This window comes from Osmia lignaria, chromosome 5 (assembly GCF_051020975.1).
Source record: "Osmia lignaria lignaria isolate PbOS001 chromosome 5, iyOsmLign1, whole genome shotgun sequence".
Taxonomy (NCBI): Eukaryota; Metazoa; Arthropoda; class Insecta; order Hymenoptera; family Megachilidae; genus Osmia; species Osmia lignaria.
The window spans coordinates 8,645,338-8,668,147 of record NC_135036.1 but is presented as its reverse complement, the minus strand read 5'-3'; the positions used below and the strand labels follow the sequence as shown (position 1 = coordinate 8,668,147).

Below are 22,810 nucleotides of genomic sequence, written 5' to 3'. Positions count from 1 at the left end.
GACGCGATTTTACAATTATAATAGTAATTTAGCAATATGTTGCAAAAACCACAGTCAATGTTTTCATAGAGATAATGATTTGAGAGTATTCTAAAGTAGCAGCCAATTGTTCTACGGAAATTATACGTTTTATAACTTTAATTCCGTAATAAATCGTTTGAAAATTATACAATTATTTTTGTGGTACATCCAATCTCTATGAAAATAAAGACAACAAATTTTGGCGCATTTAACTTTAAAGTACAAGATCAGAATCACAAGTTACAAGTAAATCAATTTTTGTTGTTGCAGGAGTACTTCATACAATACACAAAATGTAGTCACTGGAACTTTTCCTTTTGATGATATTTATGTAAATATGTACAAAGATATTTAACAAATTTCGGTTTATCGTTAATTTTATCATGTATTGTGTACAGTGCAAATTTTCTTCATTTTTTCTTTTTCTAATCTACTTCTGCGCTTGCATCTTTATTGGATTTCAATTTATTTATTTTTTCTGATATCATCAATATAGAGTGAGAGAGTGCTATTTTCTATCTTCACAGAAGACATAGATAAATATATATTTTCATAATCTTTCCTTATAAATGTAATTCGCTTACTTTAAAATCATTATTTGTTAATGTTAATAATATTAGTGACGATGTTCTTTTCTTTCGATTTCATACTCCTCCTATTTTCCCTCGCAATTTTTCGTTGAAATAAAAATTCATATAATTGTATATTGCATAATTTTTTGTTCTTTTTTTTCTTTCTCAAAAAATAACGCTTTAATCCAGGTCGATTTGGAACCATCGCGCGTGTTTTCAATTAAATTAAATTAAATTAAAACAACTTTTGTTATTTCGCATATTCTCTTCATAAAGATTTATTTCGAATTACAGAAAAATATTTTTTTCTTTTTTCTTAACGACACTTTTCTTAAATACTTAATAATTAAGTATTATTAATTAAAATAACAGGATGTGAAAACAATATTACATTTGGATGGTTCCAATTCCACCTTAACATGTACACAATTTAGCAAAGTTACAATATGTATAATATATATATATATATATATAATATGTAAAAACAAGACTTATGATCAATTATTACAAAAAGAAAGGTAACAATAAGTAAAAATCGTGACAGCTGCCAGTTGTTGAATGAAAGCCATGTACATTATCATTTAAATACACAAGTTTCTTCATTATTCAGTCAATCACCTAGCGAATTCAATTCTCACCCCAAATAAAAAGCGACATATTTCTGACTAAAAAGAGAGATCAAAATACATTGCCACTTGTTGCATAAAAGTTAATTAAAGTAAAGAATACAGTAAATATTATTTTCTTAAAGTATACATGATTCTTTTCTGAAATATCTTAGTATTCACTGTTCTGTAGGCAAGTCCTGTTTCAGAACACGCAATCGATCAGATTAAAGAATATGTAAAAAATTTTCTGTGCATAGCTGCACGTATATATATGTATAGTCTCTGTGAGAGATGTGACTAAATAAAATTAATCGCAGAATTTAATGGTCCTCTACTCTCTGAAACAATCGTCGTTGCAATGGTAAAACAAAATCGGCATAAGACGTTTTTTGGTCCATATACATTGAAGCATCAAAAATGATATTAAGTACGAAATATGTTGTCAAATAAGATTTTCTATAAACATTATGAAAGAATGCTCAAATTTAGAGAGCTCAGATCCAAAATCACGCTATTACCGTTTTCTCATTTTTTATTAAAATCGAATGTAATTTGCATTCTTGAACCATGCAGTCGAAAATTAATAAGGTCATGTTATCAAGTTAGAGAGAGAAAAAAAAATCTCTTTCGCTTATTTCGACTTTTTTGATGGACACTATTTATGTCTAGCGTGTATAATGGATGCAATTCTGATGTACTTGTTGTAAATATAGTAGAAAGATAAAAACAAACGAAGTACGCTAAGTAAGAAAGTCATTCGTGTAAGAACTATAGAAAAAGAAAAGATCTTAGAATAAGAAATAAAGTGATTACAAGAAATACAAACACATCCCTTTAATCTAAGTGTCGCTGCCTAACAACGGGTGGGTTTGCACAATTGTAAGTGTGTTCAAAGATCACCTTTTAAAAATACGTAAAAATGGTCAACGATTTCGTTAGCTTTTCTTTTATCTGATCATTGAGAATTAATAAAAAGCTCTGCAGCGAGAAATTCTTATCGTTAGTTGTAATACAGCTAAAAAGAAGAAAACAGTTCTACAACAAAAAAGCTTAAGGAAAGGTCTTTAATGTTGATCTTGACCTTGCTCGATTTGGATAATTAAAAAAAAAAAAAGAAGAAGAAGAAACGAAACTGTAATAGTGTAACCAAGGAGACTTAAGAAATCATAATGGCATACCTCTCTATTCAACTTCCATTTCGTTTAAAACTTAGAAATCACTTAGATAACTTTATACACGATCATTTATAACAATGTAAATCGTAATCATTGCATTAATATTTAACATATATATTCTTATATGTAATATATGTATATCTGTGTGTGGATGTCCTGTCTGATCTATTTCCTAGTTTAATAATAAAACTATAATACTAAATTATGTTGGTACCACGCCTTGCCGAGATCAGAGTCTGTTTCTTTTTCTTTTCTTTTCTTTTTTTATATATACCTTCTTTTTTGCCATTTTTTTTTGTTTTCTCTATTTTGGTACACACATTATCCTCAACTTACAATGTTTCATACCAAATTTATTGTCGTCAATTTTAACTTAACTTTTATTATATCTCTTTAATAAAACTTCGACGAATTAGAAACATTTGTATGTGAATGACGGAATATTCATAAAATATATATACGATTACATTTGTTTCGATATAAAATTTACAATTCCGTCATATCTGGAACGCAGTTCCTGCCGTGTTTCACGGAGGAAATCTTTTTTTTCCATGGTACGTCAAAGCACACATACCAATTATTTTTACTACAATCTTATTATTTTTTTTTTTCATTTCAAATGAATCAAACTCAAGCTCAGGCTGGCCAGTACTTCTAATCTGTAAACGCGAGTGTGTATGTGGTATGTGTGTTGTGTGGATGTGCGCGCGCGCGTTCACGTGTAAATCTTAAGTTCTCTTTAAGGAGTTTCATGGAAAATGTTCGTAAATACTGAATGAAATATGTAATTTGATTAATCGAAATAAACGTACGATATAATTAAACGCATATCTAGTTTATACAATGATTGTCAAATATATATTATATATATATATATGTATCCGAATTCACGTCTGAAACGATCTTTCAATAAAGACGTTTGGTTTGTGGTAAGAACATTTTCAACAGAAACTCTATTAAATGTAGACGCGAAAAGTGTAAAGTGTAACGCGTGTTTACAATTATGTATTCACGTTTAACCCTTTGAAGAGTACGTATATTTAAGAGCGATCCGTCAAAGCTAATCGAACGATCGTAATTAGTTAAAATTGAAAGCATAATCAAATTATAAAAGCTACATCTCCTCTGTGACATGCAAATTAATTAAAATCCAAGCTTTTTAATATTATAGTTATAAAATTATTACAATCAATTGGTAATAATACTTATATCGTCGTGAACGAGGATAAAATTTAAAAACAACCACGAGACACTTCAGAGGGTTAATATCATTATGTGTAATTGTGTATGTGCGCGTAATGGATGATTTCTTTATGTGATGGTAGGCACTGATGGGGGTGGATGGCTGCATGGCGAGCAGGTTCAAGCAGGTTAATCCTTGATCAATCTGTATATATGATGTTGTGCACCGTGCTCGGACGTCGATACCTCGAACACGTATGCTGTGCACAATAACGTTTCCTGCGTATCCCTGTTCGTAACAACCTGCAAATATAGAAAATAATTAGAGAACAATAATCGAGTAGCAGCTGGACGAAGTAGAGCTTTATAGTAAAGGATTGCCTACCTGGAGAATGGTGAAATTCTCGAGAACGCTGTTCATCATGTACTTTTCTGGCAGGTGCTTCAATTTATGTATAAAATTGATCATGTACTCGCACATAGGCGAACGATTAATACGATAGACGAACCTGCCATTTTCAAACCTAGCGTATTCTGTCTCCACTTTTTCTACCACCTGTTTACCGAACGAACAGACTTTGGTCGAACACGTTATCGTCATGTTCTCATTGCTCTCGTACCTGAAACAATTATTCTAATTAGTAAAGAAAATATTTCTTCGATCAGCTTATCTTAATTGAATACGATATATCTTACTTACTGGCTTGTTACACCATAGAAGGCTCTAGCTTCATCCTGGATGTTCGTATTGAGATCAGCCCAGAATTTAACGAGGAAGAAGGCTGCCTGTGGTCCCTTGTCGTAAAGTTCCTTCAGGCCGCCCTTTTTCTCCGGGAATTTATCATATATTTGCCTGACATCGACAGCCTCTAGCAACGGATCCGCGTAAGTCGCGGATCCTCCTATGTGGACGAACAAGTGTTTGTGGTACTGGAAATAAGGGAAATTTGTACATTTGCTGAAATTGCTACAACCGTTGTAGTTGCAACATTCGTTAAGAGCATGAGAAACAGTTTAATATATCATTTTCCTTAAGGGAGGTTTTTCTCAATTATGTGTATTCTGAATAAATTTAATTAATTTTTATATCTCGTATAAAAGAGAATATTTATTAGTTACGCTTAGTTTCTTTTTCTAGAGTGAAATAGATAATTGTAATTTCGTTTGATATAAGTTTCTCATTTGTTATGAGATAAGTGCAAAAGAAACACTGGTCAGGAGCTCTTGCAAACGTCTTCGTAAACATCTTCTACTCGTCATCAATGCCGATGTTATGAACCGGCGTGCTGGCCTAGTAATCACTTTGAAAATATAGAGCGTTTCAAAAAAGATGTACACCATGAAAACTTCGTGTATAAAGAAACCGAGAAATATTCATTTTACAATTTCGTACTTTGATTTCAAAATGATCCCACTTCTTTTATTTTGCCTATCAAGCATGCCGTCTTAAGATTTCAACCGGTAGACCGGTTTGAAGTCTTATGATGGCATCGGTACTGAAAATATAAAGGACTTTTCGATTCCGTTTCTTGCAGGAAGAATTATCAGTTTTCACGGTGTACATCTTTACCCTAATATGTATAAATTTTTGGAAGACTCGGAATCGTTGTGATTTTCTAGTGAAATAAGATGATTCATTATTCGAACAATTATTTCAGAATATTTTTATTCACATAAAACCCACAGATTTATGAGGGGCTGGAAATTTTTGTACACGTAGTTGCTCTGCTTTTCATCGGAATACTTACAATATCCTGATCTCTTTGTTGGTCCATATAGGCCGAGAACTCGACAAGCCTGAGTTTATGGGTCGCGATGGCACGTCCTTCCCAAGGTGGGGGTGGTTGAGCCTGAACCATATCACCGCTCGACACTGCCGTCGCTGGTTTTCCGGTGTACGCCGGCTGGGAGAAAGGCTTGACATCCTGGGAGGTTCCTGGTTGCAGACCCGGCTGCCAGAATTGCTGAAAAGTCGATACCTGTTTTCTTTTTGCTATTTTAATCAGCATTTCTATTACTCTTCAAGATATCCGATAATTCCATGGAATATTAATGAGAAACCTTTTGGGAACAACTCATTAGGTGTATGCGAAAGCAATTGTTTAAAACAATTGGTAAAATATTTTATTTACCATCTGTCATAATATTTATTAATTCACTCGCTTCGTTACAAATTGTTTTTCAAGATAATTATAACATTTCAAGTGTTCATCCAGAAGGGTTAATAATTAGCGTTTTAATACATCTGAAATGAAATGCAATTACCTTCACTTTCACATACACCTAATATACAATATCTCTGAGAACTGTCGGATTCATGAAAACAAGTTGAAAGTTTCTAAACGTGTTAGTTATTGTTTTCCCAAAGAAGAAACGAGCTGTCTTCCTGTTGGTTCATCTTTCATATTGACAATACCAATTAGAACGTTTTAAACAGGAAGAGATCTCATTTTTCTCCGTGAGCCAGCGAGCCCTCGGGCGAGGAACGATCGTAGCGAAAGAAAATTAAAAACCAACAAATGAAAAAAATAATAAAAAAAAAAAAAATAACACGAATACACGAAAAACACGTAAAAAAGGAAAATAATAGTGGTTGTATTACGTGAAGAGAGAAAGACAGTTTTGGTAAGCCACAACGACGCTTCACGACGTGTGTAATTGTGTAAAAAAAAATATACGATATACAAAAAAAAAAAGTGTATATGTATTTGTGTGTGATACATATATAAAAAAGATAGAGTGACAAACAAATCGAACAATACACAACAAGGGCCCCCAGGGGCGTAGCAGCAGAGAGCAAGGGGATTTGATCTTTGTCAGGATGGTTAGTTCTTTTTCCGTCGCGCGTGGCTAAAAGAAAAACATATAAAGACCCTAATCGAAGCCATAGAAACGCTTCTCTTTGACGACAGAAAGAAATAATAACTGAGGAGAGAAAATACAAACGAGGCAAGGGTGAAGGAAAATAGAAGATGGACAGAATTATTTAACTCTTCAATTGAATAGAAAAGTTTCTTCAAAATTACGATTCATAATTTATAATTAAGAAGTGTTCGTGAGAAATCTAATAGAAATGTGATTCCAACGCGAAGAATTGATGTTACTAAAATACAAAATCCAAAGTTTAGTAGCGCTTCTTCGGCTTCGTAAAAAAGCTCTCCTCGCGTTAGTCGACAAACGTGAAACTCTATTTCAATTTGTAAAAGCAATAGACTTTTGATCGTTTCAGTTTTGACAAACCACACGACTGTGATTGGCTCTTGCAAGCGGATTAAAACGTGGTTACAAAGGGCGAAGCGGTTAGAAAAAATATATAAAACAGATACGAGTGTCAGAGAAGAAGGCAAACCGATAGTACGCATCCTCAAGACGACGAGACACCGATGGTTCGTCCAATCTTTTGATACCTGCCTGAATTTTTTGATGAAACAATCTATTCCTCTGTTGTAAAATTTGAAAACTTAAAATCGTCGAAGAGTATAGATAAGATCCTCAACCATATGAAACATAATCATCAAACTGCGAATATTTATGCAAATATATTTTCTTCTATGAAAATGAACAGTATTATTTTATTGCACAAATTTAATAAATCTTACATTTTATTTTACACATTCTCGCAGTTTAATAATTATATCAGGGACAGAGACATCAACAGACATTCAAAGCAACATTGAATCTACAATCTCGTGATGATGATTCGATGATGAAGAGAAAAGAATGCATGGGGTTTTGATTGAAATACAAATAAATGGATCCAAGATCGATCTTTCTCTCTTAACACGTGTGTTGTCGAGTGGCGTGTCTCGTCGTCTCAGCCCAAAAGCTCGTGGCTCCTTTCGAGATAGAGAAAATTATGATAGGTCGCTATAAAAAAAAAAAAAAAAGAACAAAAAGTTGTTTCCAAAAGGGGTTCCTCGTGATCGGGACTTACCGCTCCGGGATAGGAGACAGGGGTGGAAGCGTGTAGGGCAAGGGGCCCCACGAGGGCGGGGGGCATCTTGTTGTGTATCGCACTCCCAGCTGATACTATCTGGGCGCTCGACATGCTCGACATTGTCTGGAGCGCCTTCTCCTTGGCGACATGATCCTAATAAATCGTCAAACCGATTACAACTCATTGCCGGGACATAGGGAATCTAACGCAAGTAGAATTGTTTCATTTTTATCTTAACCTATGATTGCCTTCAATAATTTACTGATGAATTTCTGTAAATTAAGGGACCAGTGGTGATAGATGATTTGATTCGATTTACAAGGGTTTATTGGAATTGCATTAATGATTATTGATCAGTTTTTATGAAGTATGAAGGGATGGGCAGGGAGTTCATAATTAGTCTTCAGACTGATACATTTAATTTACCATTTATATTCAATTTTTCTATTCAGTTATTTTTGAAAAAAGAAAAAAAAAAGATAGAAAACAATAGATGAAAAAAAACTAATAAAAGATCAGGTGAAATGAACATTTCTAAACAAGGATTCACGAGCAGATCGCATTAAATCGAGCAGAGATAATTAAATCAATAGGAGATTTCTCCAGGTTGTTTGCATAATATTGTTATCGTAGTTGAATTCTCCCCTCTCGTTACTCTGTCGCTGTTTTAGCCTAGACCCCGGTTGGTCGATGTCATCGATCGTTATCGATAAAACGGCAATGCAGTTGATTGCAGAAACAAGGCTCTGGTTTTCGACGAAATTCGTCGAAATTTTGTGCTTTTATCGGAAAGCCGTCGTTTTAATCAGCGCCTCCCTTCGCCCCGACTGAAAAATCGCTGACGAAGCAAATGAAAGCTTCGTTGTTCCCATGATATCCGGAAAATTGGCATGTCCTCCTCTTACCCCTTTCCACCTGACTACAAGGCTTTTCAATTTCGTTCATAAATCCCTAATGGAATAGCCATTACAAGTTCTGCCGTTTGGAATGAAGCGTGCCAATACGCGCAAACAATACAATCGATAGAAAGGGTTTTTGTCTGGATCGAAAAAGTGCGAACTTTTCAAATCCCTTCTGTCGTTCCTGTTTCTATTATTCACAGATTTTCCGCATAACTTTCTCTTCTTTTTCACCGAAAATTTATTTTACCTTTCGTGTCGCACGGGTTACCGATGACCCGGAGAAATTTATCAAAGGTTTATCCGAGATGCTATCAAATAAATTTCTCAAGTTGGTTTACCGATCGATTTTCCGTGGCGGAACGGAAGCCAGAAAAAAGAAAGGGGGTTAACGCCACTTATCCGTGAAGTTGTTCGCCGCACGAAAGCCATGCTTTTAGGCATCGCCGCGCCGACTGCAATTGCAGCGACTGCATCTGGTGCTGCAGTGGCCGCATACCGCGTGCATTATTCAGAGAAGCAGCCGGTGCACGGACACTCGAATGTGACGTAATTTTCTGGTTTCTGCGCTTCACATGGGGTGGACAGTATCCGGCGGTGGTGCTTAAACCAACGTACGGGCCGGAGCTTCGCGATTTATTCCGCGAGAAAAGAATTTTTTACCCATGCTGTTTACGTTTCCTGCGGTCACGCCTTATTTAATTTCTACGCGGTTGCCTGACCATTAGAGACCATTCGCGGCGAGCCGTGCCCGTGGCCGTATTTTTTTTTTTCTCCAATTTCCTACCCCTTTTGCCTCTCCTAAACATTCGACATTCATATTTCTCAGGAAATAACAACCAGCGTTTAAAGAACAAAGAGAATTCAAAGAATTTGATTCTTATTTGAACATCTCTTCTATAAATTACAATTAATATTTAATATGCAAAAATCTAATAATTTCATGATATGATATTTCATACCACCCGATCCGATTCAGAATGCGTGGCAAAGTTATTTGGGGATACATATATCGTTCGTTTCGTCATCCCCTTCGTCATCTATATTATCGAATATGCTAATGATATTCTAGCTTGTATCTGACAGATGTACATTCAAAATATTTCACCGAATAATCCAAGTTCTATCCTATTAGATATCAGTAACAAGGGGATGATCCTAATTGTCCAACTTCCGATTTACCAGTCAAATAACTGTTCCAGTTTGCCAATGCATTTTCCAAATTATAGAACGAGAGACGAACGTTTAAAAAAAACAGAACACGTGTGCGAGAATAGTACTGAAAGGGTTGAAATTGAAGTTGAACAACCGAGATCCACCTCCCGTGATTGCTCTTCAGTTTATTTAACAAATCCATGAAAGCAATTTGAAAGGTACAAACAAATCCGGGCAACGAGCGATTTATCCGTCAATTTTTTCGGGAAAGCACATTCTTCCGGGATCCAGACCCCCGCCATCTATTTCCGGAATAATCCTACATCGAGCATTACACTGTAATTGATTGTTGCGGTGTAAAACGTTGGCCCGATAACTGATGATATACCGAAAAACGGTCAAGCGGCATTTCAGAATGTCGATAAACATGTCCAGCCCGTTACCACGGCCAATCCTGCACATTCCTCGCGTGTATTCGCGCGACGAGGGGTTGCTTTAGACAGGGACAGTGATATCGTTGAACGACAAAAACAAAGAGAGACACGAAAACGAAAAAAGAAAAACATAAATGAGAGAGAAGAAAAATAGAAAAAAAAAAATAGCACCAGCGTAGCCACCCTCTCAATTAACCGAATTGATTTTCCACTGCAGATTCACAATCGCCCCGCGGAATGAAATGGATTCTCGCGTGCAGTCCACGCTCGATTTTACAATCGTTTTTCTCTCTCTCTCTATCGTTTTTTTTTTTTTAATTCAAAAACTCGCCAGTCCTTTTAATAAATCGTGATGGGTGAAAAATAAAAGCAGCGCGAACAACGCGTTTCAAGCTCGACTTTTTGTTTCGTGTATCGTTGAATGCAAACGTACGCCAGGGTGCCCCGTATTTATACGGGATTTATGAGACTCTATTAAATATACAAACGCAACCGCGATGTCACCGCGATTTCGCGAAACGCGTTTTATCTTGCGAAAAATTGATCGCAACGAGATTTCGCGTGGAGAATATACGCTCTTTCGTTGGGATATTTTCGTTAACTCTTGGATGACGAACCATGAAGAGAGCCACAATTTTGATTTAATTATTATATTTGCTTCTGCGGTGAAAACCTTCAACATTCCTCATTAGGCAATTTTGAAAAATAATACTTTACCCATGAAAATTCCTTAATTATTCATTTATCACGTTAGTTTATCTTCTTCCTCAATTTCACAATTCATTTTTCTTTCCTCTGTCCAATAATTTCCAAATAATTTATTCCTAATTTCCAATATTAATTAATAAAAAATCATTCAGTATTTAATGAAGAAAAATGAACGTTGTTTAATTTCTTGTATGCCAGATTCGGTGGCTTTTATTTGATTGTTCAAATGAAAAACTAAACTGGCAGAACACAATGGAACGCGTTAAACATTGATTAACTGCGTAAAAACACGGTCGGATTGCTTAATTTACACGTTCGTTTTGTTCCCTTTTTATTTCCGTTGCCGGACTATTGACCGTGCCACGGTATAAACAACACACCGGTACTGTACTCTCGTCTCTTTCTCTCTTTGTGTATCGGCTCTCATCGGCGAATGCAGCGTGCTGTGATTTATTAACAGGCGTGCAATTGTTCCCAAATCGCTTTAATAATTCAGCTGTTGATTAAACGGGCCGGGTTCATTTTTACGCGTGATTTATTCGGCTACAAACCACCCAGGATCGCTCTTGATCGAACGAATTCTCTGCTGACGATTAATTTCTCTGCGATTCGAATCGAACAATATAAATTTAAAAAAAAAGAAAAAAAAAAATCAAATGTATGAATTTTATGAACATCATTTTTTCATTAAACAACAGAATTCAGCTAAAGGTTCCTTTATCAGGTCGTGAACGAAATTCTACGGATTTATTTATTCAGGGGATTCATTTGTATTACCGTATAATGTTTATACAATGTCAGGAATAGGTTGTTGTATGTGTCTTTTAGATGTCTAGATGAAAAGGTGAACGACAAAAAGAAAAGAAAAAAAAAAAAAATAATAGAAAATATGAAACTAAAATAAACGAAGGAAAGAAGAGGTAGATGGATACTTACCACTTTGAGTTTTGCTTGGATCTCGCGAAGTTTTCGCCTGGCGAGAACTTGTATGTGTGAGGAGACCTGTTTTCGCGTTCTCGTTTTGCCCGTTCTCAGTTTGATATAACGAGCGATCAGCTCGTTACGTCCTGTAACAAAAAACATATTCATAGTGTCATTATTATATAAAAAGACAAATTTTAATTTTCATTTTCAATATATCTTTGCACACAGAGATGTACCAGCCCTGAATTTTTATAAACAGGAATTTTTTTATATAATAATTGATAAGTTATTAGTCTCACGTGATTGAAAATAGTGGTTATTTAATAATTACACATCATATAGCAACGATTACACGCAAGTCTGACATCGAGCAATCTGAATTTAAAGAGGGTGCAGAGGGTGAAAGAGCGAGAGCGAGAATGGAGGGTGAGAAACGAACGTGAACTCGAATTAATCGAGTGCATTCAGTTTTCGAGGGTCGATGAAAATCCGCGAGGGTCTTTCGTCGACAATGAGTATGTTCCATTTGCATGCTCGACAGATTTTTACCACCGAATATCGTTTTCTCTATCTCTTTTTTTCCACTGCTGTTTTTCATCACGAAAATCGATCGATTGAATCGTGCGCCATTTGCCACCCTATTTCTCAATATTCATACATAAATCCTGTTATTGTGGTTTATCGAACCATGTGAAGCGTTGAAAGAATCCGTGTTGCACCCTCCAAGGTAAATCTCTGATTAAATAATTCCACCCCTCCAGAGAGAATTTCCTTTTTATTTCCGTTACCATTTCTATTACCTACCCTGTGAACAATCGTGAAATAACTTTGCTCGTTAACCCTTTCGCTACCAGGTCTGATATCATAGTTTAAATCGAGGAAACAAGGCAAAGACACTTTGGTTTCATCCTTGATCAGCTTCTCAAGACCTCTCGAGGGTGCACAAGTAGCAAAGGAGACGAGGCTAGAGTGAGAGCAAGGGGTAAATGGCAAGGGAGGGAAAGAGAAGGAAAGGAGGCTGGTGTGACTAGGGAGGATGCAGGAGGGAGGGGCCACGGAGAACTCTGAAGCATCGGGAGGAAAATATTCGAGATTCCAGGCGAACCGCGTGATGACTCAATTTCGCAAAGACCGTTAAATGGCCCGCTATGAACCACGCGCCACTACTGCTTGCGTTCCTTCTCTGTTTTTGAAGGTCGAACATTCTTCGAACCGGGCCGGGGGTTGCAACCGGGGGTTGCCCGACTTCTTCGCAGGAAAAGATTGCCAAGATCCACTTTACGGTTCATTTATTTCTTCACTGGTCACCGAACGACCGAAATTATGAAAAAGGAATGAATACCTCAGATTCGTTCATATATTGAACATTGACAAGATAGAAACAAATGAAACTAAATGAATTTATTAGATTGTCATTCTACTGGATGACTATACTATATTTTTGCGACGACTATACCAAGTCATCTAATTTGTCGCGTAGCTTGTTATTTAGATTATTACAAATAATAAAAACAGCAATTTTGTTCAATTTAGATGGACAATGCTGCTCCACTCTGTATAGTTTCAGCAAGGAAAATTATAGTTAAGGTGTATACGAAGAGAAAGAGAGAGAATAGGACTCACGACGTGACAAGCAATCAACGTAAATCACTTGACTGATGCTCAATTTAACAACAAGGGTCATTATAATTCCGATTCTCCAAGTAACGAGGACGAACAAAGCTATCCCTCTCTATTTCCAACTGCTTACTAGCAGACATTCACTAGGAGTATTAATAAAAAGCATAGTTTATTGTAGCAACATGTATAGTTTGTAGAGGAGATCCTTGTTTCAAGATAATTCAGTAGAACGAATCAAGCATTGTGAATACAAGACAGTTAAAAAGTTTTTAGAATAATTAAAACAAATTTTTCTTGTTCTAAAAGAAAGAAATAGCATTTAACGAATTGGAATAGTCGTCGCAGAAATATTAAATCTTATTAATTGAAAGAAACTAATCAACGATAAATTAATTATCAAACAGAGCACCCAAATGATGTGTTACATAATTCGTGTGTAATTAGATACTATTTTATAGTGGAATGTATAGAGATGACGTAGAGGTTGGTAAAGGTAGAGGGATGAAGGATCTTGGTACTTGGCGAACGTTGACGGAAGGGATTGCTTTTGACATGTCGAGGATTCAACGTAACAGTGGTCCTCCGGGTATTCTGGACTTTACCGCCAAGTGGCGTCATTAATCGATGCTTCGCAAACAGTGCCCTATGGTCGGAGCCCTCCAAGTGGCGAAGTGCGTTTAAGCTCGTTTAGTCAATTAGTAATCGTCGAGCAATCCGATCGAGTCAAGGGATACTCGAAAACTGGGGATTAGAGCTCCTTTCACACTGCTTGCACTCCACCTACCTTAATACCTCCATCTTGCTCTCCTCACCATGGAAACATGTTTAGCTAACAGAGTTCCTACCAGCCATTCAATTTTCTCTTCTCTAAGAAAAGTTTATTTAACGTAAGAATATTTTGAAGAACAGCCACGTATAAAAATCTATTTCTCAAATATCTAATATCTAAAGAAGAATAGCAACCCCTGAGATATAATATCGAGGTGCTGAATCAATATTTTCAGAGTTGAATTTCAATCAGCACCCAATACAGAGAGATAATGAAAACTCCCCTAAAATTGTCGAGATTACTGCGTTTACATGACGAATTTGAATGCGTTAGTGCAATGGAGTGAGTCGTCAGAGCAGCTGATCCGGTAAAACCATTCAGCAAGAAATCCCGGTGCGACTAACACAGAGCTTTTCAAAGCTTTGATACACCAAAAGTTCTCCCTTCTCTTTTCTCTCTCGCTCTGATGTATGGTGGAAGAAAAGACGAGGAGAGAGTAGATAGAAGTCGATAAGTGTCCTTGCGCTAGGAGGAGGATCCTCTCGCGTCTTGACACGGTGACCCCCCACCCTTGTATCCCTGGCACAAACCCTCCCCCCTGCCAGCGACTCCTCTCTTCTTCTTATCATCCCTGGCCGCCATTCCATCCATCTTCCTTTCTTTCCATTTTCTTCACTGCTATGGTACCACCACCAGCGACATCATCACCAACACAGCTACGATCCAGCGTCATGGTACACCATACCAGAGGCTGGCTCTCGGCTCCCTTCCCGGGACCCGTTCACCCTCCCTATCCTTCGAAACCCGTGCCTCCACCCTCCGTGCTCTCTGTTCACTAATTGCACATTCTTCGCATAGTTTCGCCACCCTCCGCCCGTGGCAACCCCTATCCACGGGAAGGACGAACGACGGAAGGGGTATCGTGAGCCCTCGACACACGACCACCCTTCTCCTCCGCACCCTTTGCCCTCGGTACCCTGTCTCTATCTTTCTCACGCTTTCCTTCTTGCTTTGCTACCCTCGTATGTTCATACTATCCGCTGCTGGATGCGGCGAAAAACATGCCACGTTAGGCTGATTCCTCGTTAGAAATTGGAAAATCGAAATGGTGAAATAAAATAAGTAAACGTAAAAAAAGAAGAAAATTCTAAAAGTGAAAAGGAGTAAATATTGAAGTTATTTAAATAAATTCTTTTGTTAGCAACGAGTAAAAAAAGGTATAGAATTTCTACTAAAACGCGGAGAGAGTGTGCCGTGAAAAAGCTGGAAAACAGTAGAGAAATCAATTTATCACGCTGCAAACGATATAATTCCATTCCTATAAAAAACGAATTTTACGTTCGAATTGTCACTGAATTATCTGGCTTTGTTTTAATAATCTTTTTTCAAATAGTTAGTCCCATTTTCGTTGAAAATTTGAAAGGGTAAATTCAGTTTGAGATCTGAAAGAAGAAAGTGGTGAAAATTTCATCAAGTAGCCACCGTTTATCAAGGAACATTGTCAGTTTAATCCAGGAAAACAGCGAAGGTTCCGAGTCGGTGATCAGAAATTGAATGGAGGGTGGTGAAAAGGTGAAGGCGGGCCGGATAAGTTGTGGCTGTAACCGGAAAATAAATTTTCTATCGGTAAAGCTTGCTCACGCGAGGGTAGACACGTTTTCTTCTCATGAAATCTGCACGCAATTCTCCAAAATTTCATACAAAAATTTGGTAGAGATGAACGTTTCTTTTTTTTCCAATCGCTCTGGAATAATCATTTATTCTCTTTCCATTACATTTTCACCCTGTCTTTTTTCCCATGGACATAAACGACGATACGAATGTACCGAGACTCAGGAGGGCACTCGTGATTTCCGGGAAACGTGAACTCACTGAGTTAGCGGTGTAAAAGTATGGGGGTTGTTCGAACGAGAGTGGCAGAGAAGGAAGGGTAGGAGGAGTATTAGCAAGGGTTGGGAGAAAAGCAGAAGGACACTAAGAAAAATATACAAGGTAACACAGGGTACTTTTGCAAGTAGAACCACCCTTCAACCAATAATATTACCTTCAACTTTTAAACAGAATGTTATATTCAGAAATAATGAAATATTTAATTTCAAAGTTAATACCCTGTACATCGACTACTGTAAGATTTGTATCGAATGAATTGAGTAATTGGATTGCTGGAAAATTTGCAAGAGATACCATTGAATGTTTCGCGTTACCTTCTCGTGTGTGTTTTTTCCTCGAGTTTTCCCCTTCCAAAATCTGCAGAATGATGCAAGAGATTTGAGTAAGACGGCTCGTAAAAGGTGGTCGTAAAATGAAAAGGGATTAAAGGCAGCGTAGCCGGGTGAAGCGAAGGTAAAGGAAGGGCGAAAACCAACCAGTGTATATCCACGGATTTACGAGGACGATAAACGGAATTATACGCCTTCCGTAAACCTTGAAACGATCTTTCGAGTAAGCGCATAGTTTGCACAAGACTGCTATGTTCCCTCCACCTTCTATCGCCTTTGATTCCCTTTCAAACGTTTCTCTCGAACGTCATTTTTTTCTTCTTTCACTTTGCTTTTCACCCTCAACATCTGATTTCTTTCATCAATTTTCTTTTCAAGACCCGACGTTCGCGTGCTTGATTATCTGCTATTTCGTTTTTGCATTTATTTCAAAATACCAGCAGACTGGATGAAGGATAAAAATACAGTGGGGATGCTTTTCTTGGAATAGTTAGTAATTTGAAAATTTTTAATCTACAGCTATGTAAAAGGAAATGAAATTTCTTGTTGGATTTGAAATGGATTTTCTGAAAATTTTGGCACACAGTAGCCAAAGGGCGAAGTAGCATAGAAGAAAATTCAAGTAGATCTTTCATACGTTTCTAACGAGGAAAACGGATACAGGGAAAGATTGCCAGTGTAAAATGGCGAGTGAAATTAGGATACGCTGGGGGAAAGGAAGAAAGGTCAAAGAAAAGCTCAGTTTCCCTTCGAAAGGAGATACAAGCCAACTCATCCGCTGTGTAACTACTGGGTGTAACTGCTACGAATTAATATTCATTACTTCCCGGAATGGTAAAGCGGCTGCTTCAGTGCTTGTACAAATATGAAACGACGTAGTTGCGCTAATTAAAATACTTGGCTGCTTTCTTGGCTGAACGAGACCTTACTTTTCTCTTTCATTTCTGATGTCCGGTTGAGGAAAAATTCTTGGATGAAACGTTTCTACCGGGTTACTGAAGATTTCAGCTACTTTCAAAGATTGCTCTACTTCCTCCTTACGTATGTATAACGATGGGCTAATAATCCCTTTGAATTTGAAACGAGACATTTTTCAATGAAATCAAATTAAAATTGTGGCCCTCTCCATGGTCCGCCATCCGGGGGTAAACTGTTCATTTAGAACACCAAGTGAATCCTCGCCATTTTCAAGGATCTTTTATGACCCACATTGGGAGACGAGTAAATTCCGTGTTGTAAAGCAGAAGTTAGGTATAAACGTTTATCAGAAATATTTGAGGAGGAAATTATCCAGTGGCGCTACGTCAAACTCGTAACCTAAGGTTCAAAGGTTGAACATGCAGTCTGGAGGATGATACAATAACATCGTCAAAGTGGTTTTCGCATAGGACGGATGTCACGTGTTTGGCAAGGGACAAAACGACGAGGTGAAGGTGGAGGAGGAAGAGGAAGACGACGAGGATGGTAGCGGTGGCTGGCGTCGAAATGTTAGACGCGACGCTTCGGTAGCAGGCGTCGGACAACGACAACGTTGGACCTCGACTCGCCTTCTCGACGGGGAGCTATTATACGCTCAAGTTTAATTAAACTCCACGAGATGTCAAAGGACTCGGCCATGCTGGCAAGACGGACAATGCGGACGCAGATTATTACATCCCTCGTCCTCTTATCCTTCTGCCTCTGCGTATGTGCCTCTCTATGTGCCCTTTTTCTCTGTATTTCTTCCTCCTCCCACGCAATTTTCTCTCCATTTCTTTGTTATACAATTTACTGATAAAAGGACGATAGAAAATTTTATTCGAAATCTCTTCTGATGGACACTGAGGGTCCATATTTTTGCAAAAGAAAATGATCAAAAGAACCTTTTAAATTGAAGAAGAATTTATTAGAAAAAGTTCATAGGTTTTTTGAAAAATAATTTTCAAAGACACGTTCTTCGAATCTCAACACGAAACTGTATAATAATTAAAAGTTAATATCGTGAATTTGAAAATATAAAAATATGTAATACCCGTGTCGATTGTATCGTTAGTTATGACCGATTCGAGAAGACAGTTTCATCTTTTTTTGCGACTTGTTTCGCGTCTTTTCAACCTGAATGCCGATCTCCCAAGAGAAGAATCCATGGTACCGTGTCAATGGCCATAATTTCACGCTTCAACGACGTCTCGGCATCGGATTATTGGATCGGATATCGAGGAAGGAAGAGTCTCGTCGATCGTTGTCCTGCACCGAAAAAGAGTAGAGTGGACGTCCTTACGACTGGACGAAAACCCTTAGGGATCCGAGGGTGGCATCGCATCTCAGAAAGATGAAAGACCGATCGAAATTGCCAACGAAACGCTTTCGAATCATTTTATCCTACGAAATTCTTCACAATTTTTTTCTATCTAACCAATGAATTATCGCTAAACAATAACAACATTTTTTCCTATCATAATTACCATATGCCCGAAGGAGCAAATTACAATTGAACACTTCAAAAATATTTTTACTTTCTTAAAAAAGGAAGATAGTTGAAGATACTTCCTCGGTGGTCAGTATTTAATTAACCCAACTGATTTCTTTGACTACTGGTTCCCCATTTTTGTTTGTTTAAATAATGGCCATGAAAATATCGCTTGTCTAGCGGATGGTTTGAGAATTGCAAGGGAAAGCGTTGGAGACGGCTGAGACACTCTCCTTCCGCCGGTCAATAACTGGACACTGCCTCCTCCACCCTCGACACAACCTTGTTCCATACCACATTCGTGCTCCCTTATTCCCTCTCTGTCTTATTTCCCTCTCTTCCTCTTTCTCATTGTCTGCTTGTCTCCTCTGCCTTCAACGGAAACGGAAATGGAATAGGATTTTGTCTCCGAAGAAGACTTTACACTCTACGGAGAATCGTACGAGTTATGAAGCAGAATTTTTAAAAATGCAATTTCTATTTTACAAAGAACAAAAGAAAATTTTGTGTTCTAAGAAATCAGGGATGAATAAATAATTGAAAGATGGATGCTGGAACAATCTTAACCCAGAATTAAAAATTAGCAACTCATAAGACTTCCATGTATTGAAAAAGTACTATCTATGGAAAATTGTAATTATTTTCAATTATTGTTGACGGATTTTGGTGTTTTATCATTTCCAAATATTCCGTTACAAGGCTATCTTGTGACAAAGGATCGGTGATCGTCATTCAGAAATGATCCCGGCGAATCGGAATCCCAGCGAATCACAGCATCCACTGTGTTACGATTTCGTCGAGTGGATCAACTCGATGACCCATAAACCAGGATACATCAGATTTCAGAGGACGCTCGTAACAGATGTCTCTGCGTGTTATCGGCGATCAGATAAACACCATTCTGGCGTGTCTTTGAACATGGATTCACTGGATGCTCTCAAAGGAAAATGATTGAATTTCAGCTAATTAGAAAATAAATGAAACAGTAGAGAAATACAGGAATTATCAGTTCACTTTGATTCACTATTTTTCGCTAAATTTTCAATTTCATTTATATTATCAAATTAATTTTGAAACTGAAATTTGTAAATTTCAAAATTCATTATTATTTTGGTAGAACAAAGTGGCACAAGAAATTGATCGACCATCCTTCTCACAATTTTCTTCTTTTTATAATTATCAAAGTTTGATTATGAAAACTTAATTTAATGCAATTTCAGTGCGAATTGAACACACTGTATAAGAGGTACTGACAGCCTACGGGAAAGATCAGGTGAGTTCACGATTTATATGTTTATATAGGTCTCGAGGCGGTTAGCTACCTGATCTTTGCCGTTCGCTCACTTCCTCTCGCCTGCGCGTGAAAGTTTCAAATAAAGTTGCCGTGAAATCATTTCCTGCCTGTAGTTTGAACGCTATGAGTCGACACGTGAACTTAAAGATACGTTGCACGATAATCTCTATTCGTAATTCATTCAAATAAATAATTGTTTGTAAGTTTCTCGTAGATGATAATTCTCCAATTTTTATAATTCTCACTTCTTTATCTAATTTTCAATCTCAAGTTTCCCAACTTTCTTTTTATCATTGCATCGACATACTTTACGGTTGATTATTATTTGGCAAAGTTGAGATCACGTCAAGTGAAAAGAAGCGAATGCAAGATTGGAGCGAAGAAAAATTTGCAAGAAATGTTAGTTACAGGGTTCGTTGCAGAACATTGACCCAGGTGAAAGAAGTTACACGTCGGTGCAGAAGCTTGGAAACGTTCTTAGACCGCAGCTACAGACTTTTTCTCTTCTAGTAAACGTTCTGCCATGCTCCAGAGGACGTACATCCTTTTATTTTTACCAGTTTATTGGATGCTCAACCCTACGACGAAGAAGAACCGTTTCTTTTCGCTTTGTCGAAAGACCTCGAAAAAGCTTGAACGAAAAAGGATCCAGCGTCGTCCTGGTAAATCTACACCGCGAATGTTTATGTAAATGAATGCTTTCCTCGAAGGTATTTCCTCTAGTGATTACTATTTATACATCCAAGAAGAAACCAACCATATTTTTGAGAAAAATGTGCGTAAGTGCATAAAGGGTTAACTTTGACTCTAAAACTAAAGGGGAAAAATGAAGAGAAATGTGCAAGTTTCAAGAACAAATCGATCGATTCGCAAATGAAAGAAAAGGGGGTGGAAAAGAAAAAGAGAGGCAAGAGCATTCTTTTCTCAGAATGTTTCTCTGCCGTCAGAGAAACGATTGCTCTTTTGTGGAGAAATCTCAGTGTGGGAGTCGTCGATCTTGATGGAAAAAGAAGAACAAGGAGGAGAGGGCGAGAAAGCCTCACAGGGAAGAGCAGGTCGAAGGAGGTAAATTGCCCCGAGATATTTAATCCCGTAGAAAAGCCGAGGGATCCTTTATTGGCTCGGCGAGTGAACAACGGGAAAGATAAGTTTCCCATAGGATCGATGGCCAATCGCGTTAAGCGATTTTCGCGCCTCGTTATCCTTTGTTTCCATCCGTTGAACGGACGTCGAGACGTTTCCTCGTCCCCGTAGACACTGCCGAATCGATCTTGAAATTTCACGACTTCCACTTTGCAATTTAACTTAAATACATAATTTTCAAAGAATTCGTTGGTATTTTTCGAACAAAATAGAAAGAATTCTGGATGTTGAAATTGAAAAGTATTCGTGAAACGATGACACAGGCTTTGTCGATTGTCGTTCTTCTTGTTTTCGTACGCAAGCTCGCCGAGAGCGAGGCTGACTCGAATTAAGCTTCGTTTTCATGGGTCAAGATTGAATTGCCACCCAGGCAGGGACAGCTTTGGCCGTGTGCTTTCGAAAATTAAGCGACATTGTGACCTAACGAATAGGATTCAAACCTGCAACCAACTGAAAAACCTGGGGTATCCAAGAATCACCAAGACTTGGAATCCTTTAATTGTTCTTTTCAAACGAAATAAATAGAAACTATTGAAGGAATAATTAAATTTGAGCTGTGCAAAGGGTTAGATAAATAGCTCTTCTAGGAAGATTTTTTTTTTGATATTTCGATGATGCTAAGAGTAAATTTAAAAATTTTGAACTGAATGATTCAACCCTTCTATATGCATCAGCCAAAAGAAAAAAATATTAAAGAGGAAGGAAAGTATATTGGTAAAAAGATACCGGTTAAAGGGGGTATCTTTCGAGGCGTGGCATTATTGCCTGAGCAGAGAACTCATGGTGGTTAATGGTGGTGACTACGGTGGTAGCGGTGGTCGTAGCAGGCAATATCTGCTCGGTCACGTAGACTGACCTCAGCATCGAGCAATAACGACGACCGTCCGGACATTTCTACCATCGGGGTACGCGAAGCACAAGGACCTCTGCAGGATCCTTCGTGCAACGATCCTTTTCCCTTCGCGAGGATATTATTTGAGAACTGTGTAGAGAGCTCTTTTAAAGAGAACACAAACCACTTTTCCACCGTTACCCTATCTGAATAAGAAGCGAAGCTCCTTTTCAAATGTTATTACTCTACCCTTTGAAATGACTTTCTCTTGAAAATTAATTAAAATTTAAACAACTTCACTCGCAAAAGTCTGAGTATAAAAAAGTCACTTTAATTCAAATAAATAATTAATCAAATAACTAAGTGGTTTGATATTTAGATCATCAAGTATTTTCTATTGAAACAGGGTGATGTATCTCTTTCCGAATGATTTCAATTTCCCCATAAAAATATGGAAAGGAGATTTGCTAGGTAATTGTTCGACTTACCGTACATCTTCCCTTCGTCGGACAGGATGATTTTGCGTCGACCACATGGTGGGTATATAGTGAGAGCTTCCTGGAAGCTCTGTTCGATATCCGGTGACCATACACCCTCCGCGTCTGCTGCCGATAAGTCTTTTTCGTCCTGTAAAATATCAAGCAAGGTGAAATCAAAATTCTTCTTACCAAGTTTATTAACTCTGTTGCATTTTATTAATAAATTAATCAGCAAAGTTTTTCACACGTATTCATATGTGAAAAAATTGCTAATAATTATATATTAGCTATCAACTATCATTAATCACCAATCATTACCACTGGTAATCATTAGCAATTAGCCAAGAATCCATTAATCGCTGTTCTAATAATAAAGCAAGAATGTTGTTT

General features: G+C 37.4%; 1 protein-coding gene across 9 annotated transcripts in view; it reads right to left on the bottom strand.

The window, feature by feature from the left end:
- Positions 1-2,290: 2,290 nt before the first annotated feature.
- scalloped (TEA domain transcription factor 1 homolog scalloped) overlaps positions 2,291-22,810 on the bottom strand; it is an 86,855-nt gene continuing 66,335 nt past the window's right edge. For 8 of the 9 annotated variants that reach the window (XM_034325736.2, XM_034325733.2, XM_034325729.2 and 5 more), the window contains 7 exons: positions 22,430-22,568; positions 11,628-11,758; positions 7,493-7,648; positions 5,307-5,522; positions 4,259-4,488; positions 3,944-4,178; positions 2,291-3,861 (listed from right to left, as the gene is read on the bottom strand). In XM_034325736.2, coding sequence (XP_034181627.1) covers positions 3,748-3,861; positions 3,944-4,178; positions 4,259-4,488; positions 5,307-5,522; positions 7,493-7,648; positions 11,628-11,758; positions 22,430-22,568 — 1,221 coding nt within the window. In that variant the 3' untranslated portion in view covers positions 2,291-3,747. The remainder of the gene's footprint in view (positions 3,862-3,943; positions 4,179-4,258; positions 4,489-5,306; positions 5,523-7,492; positions 7,649-11,627; positions 11,759-22,429; positions 22,569-22,810) is intronic. The other variant, XM_034325730.2, reaches the window with a different exon arrangement.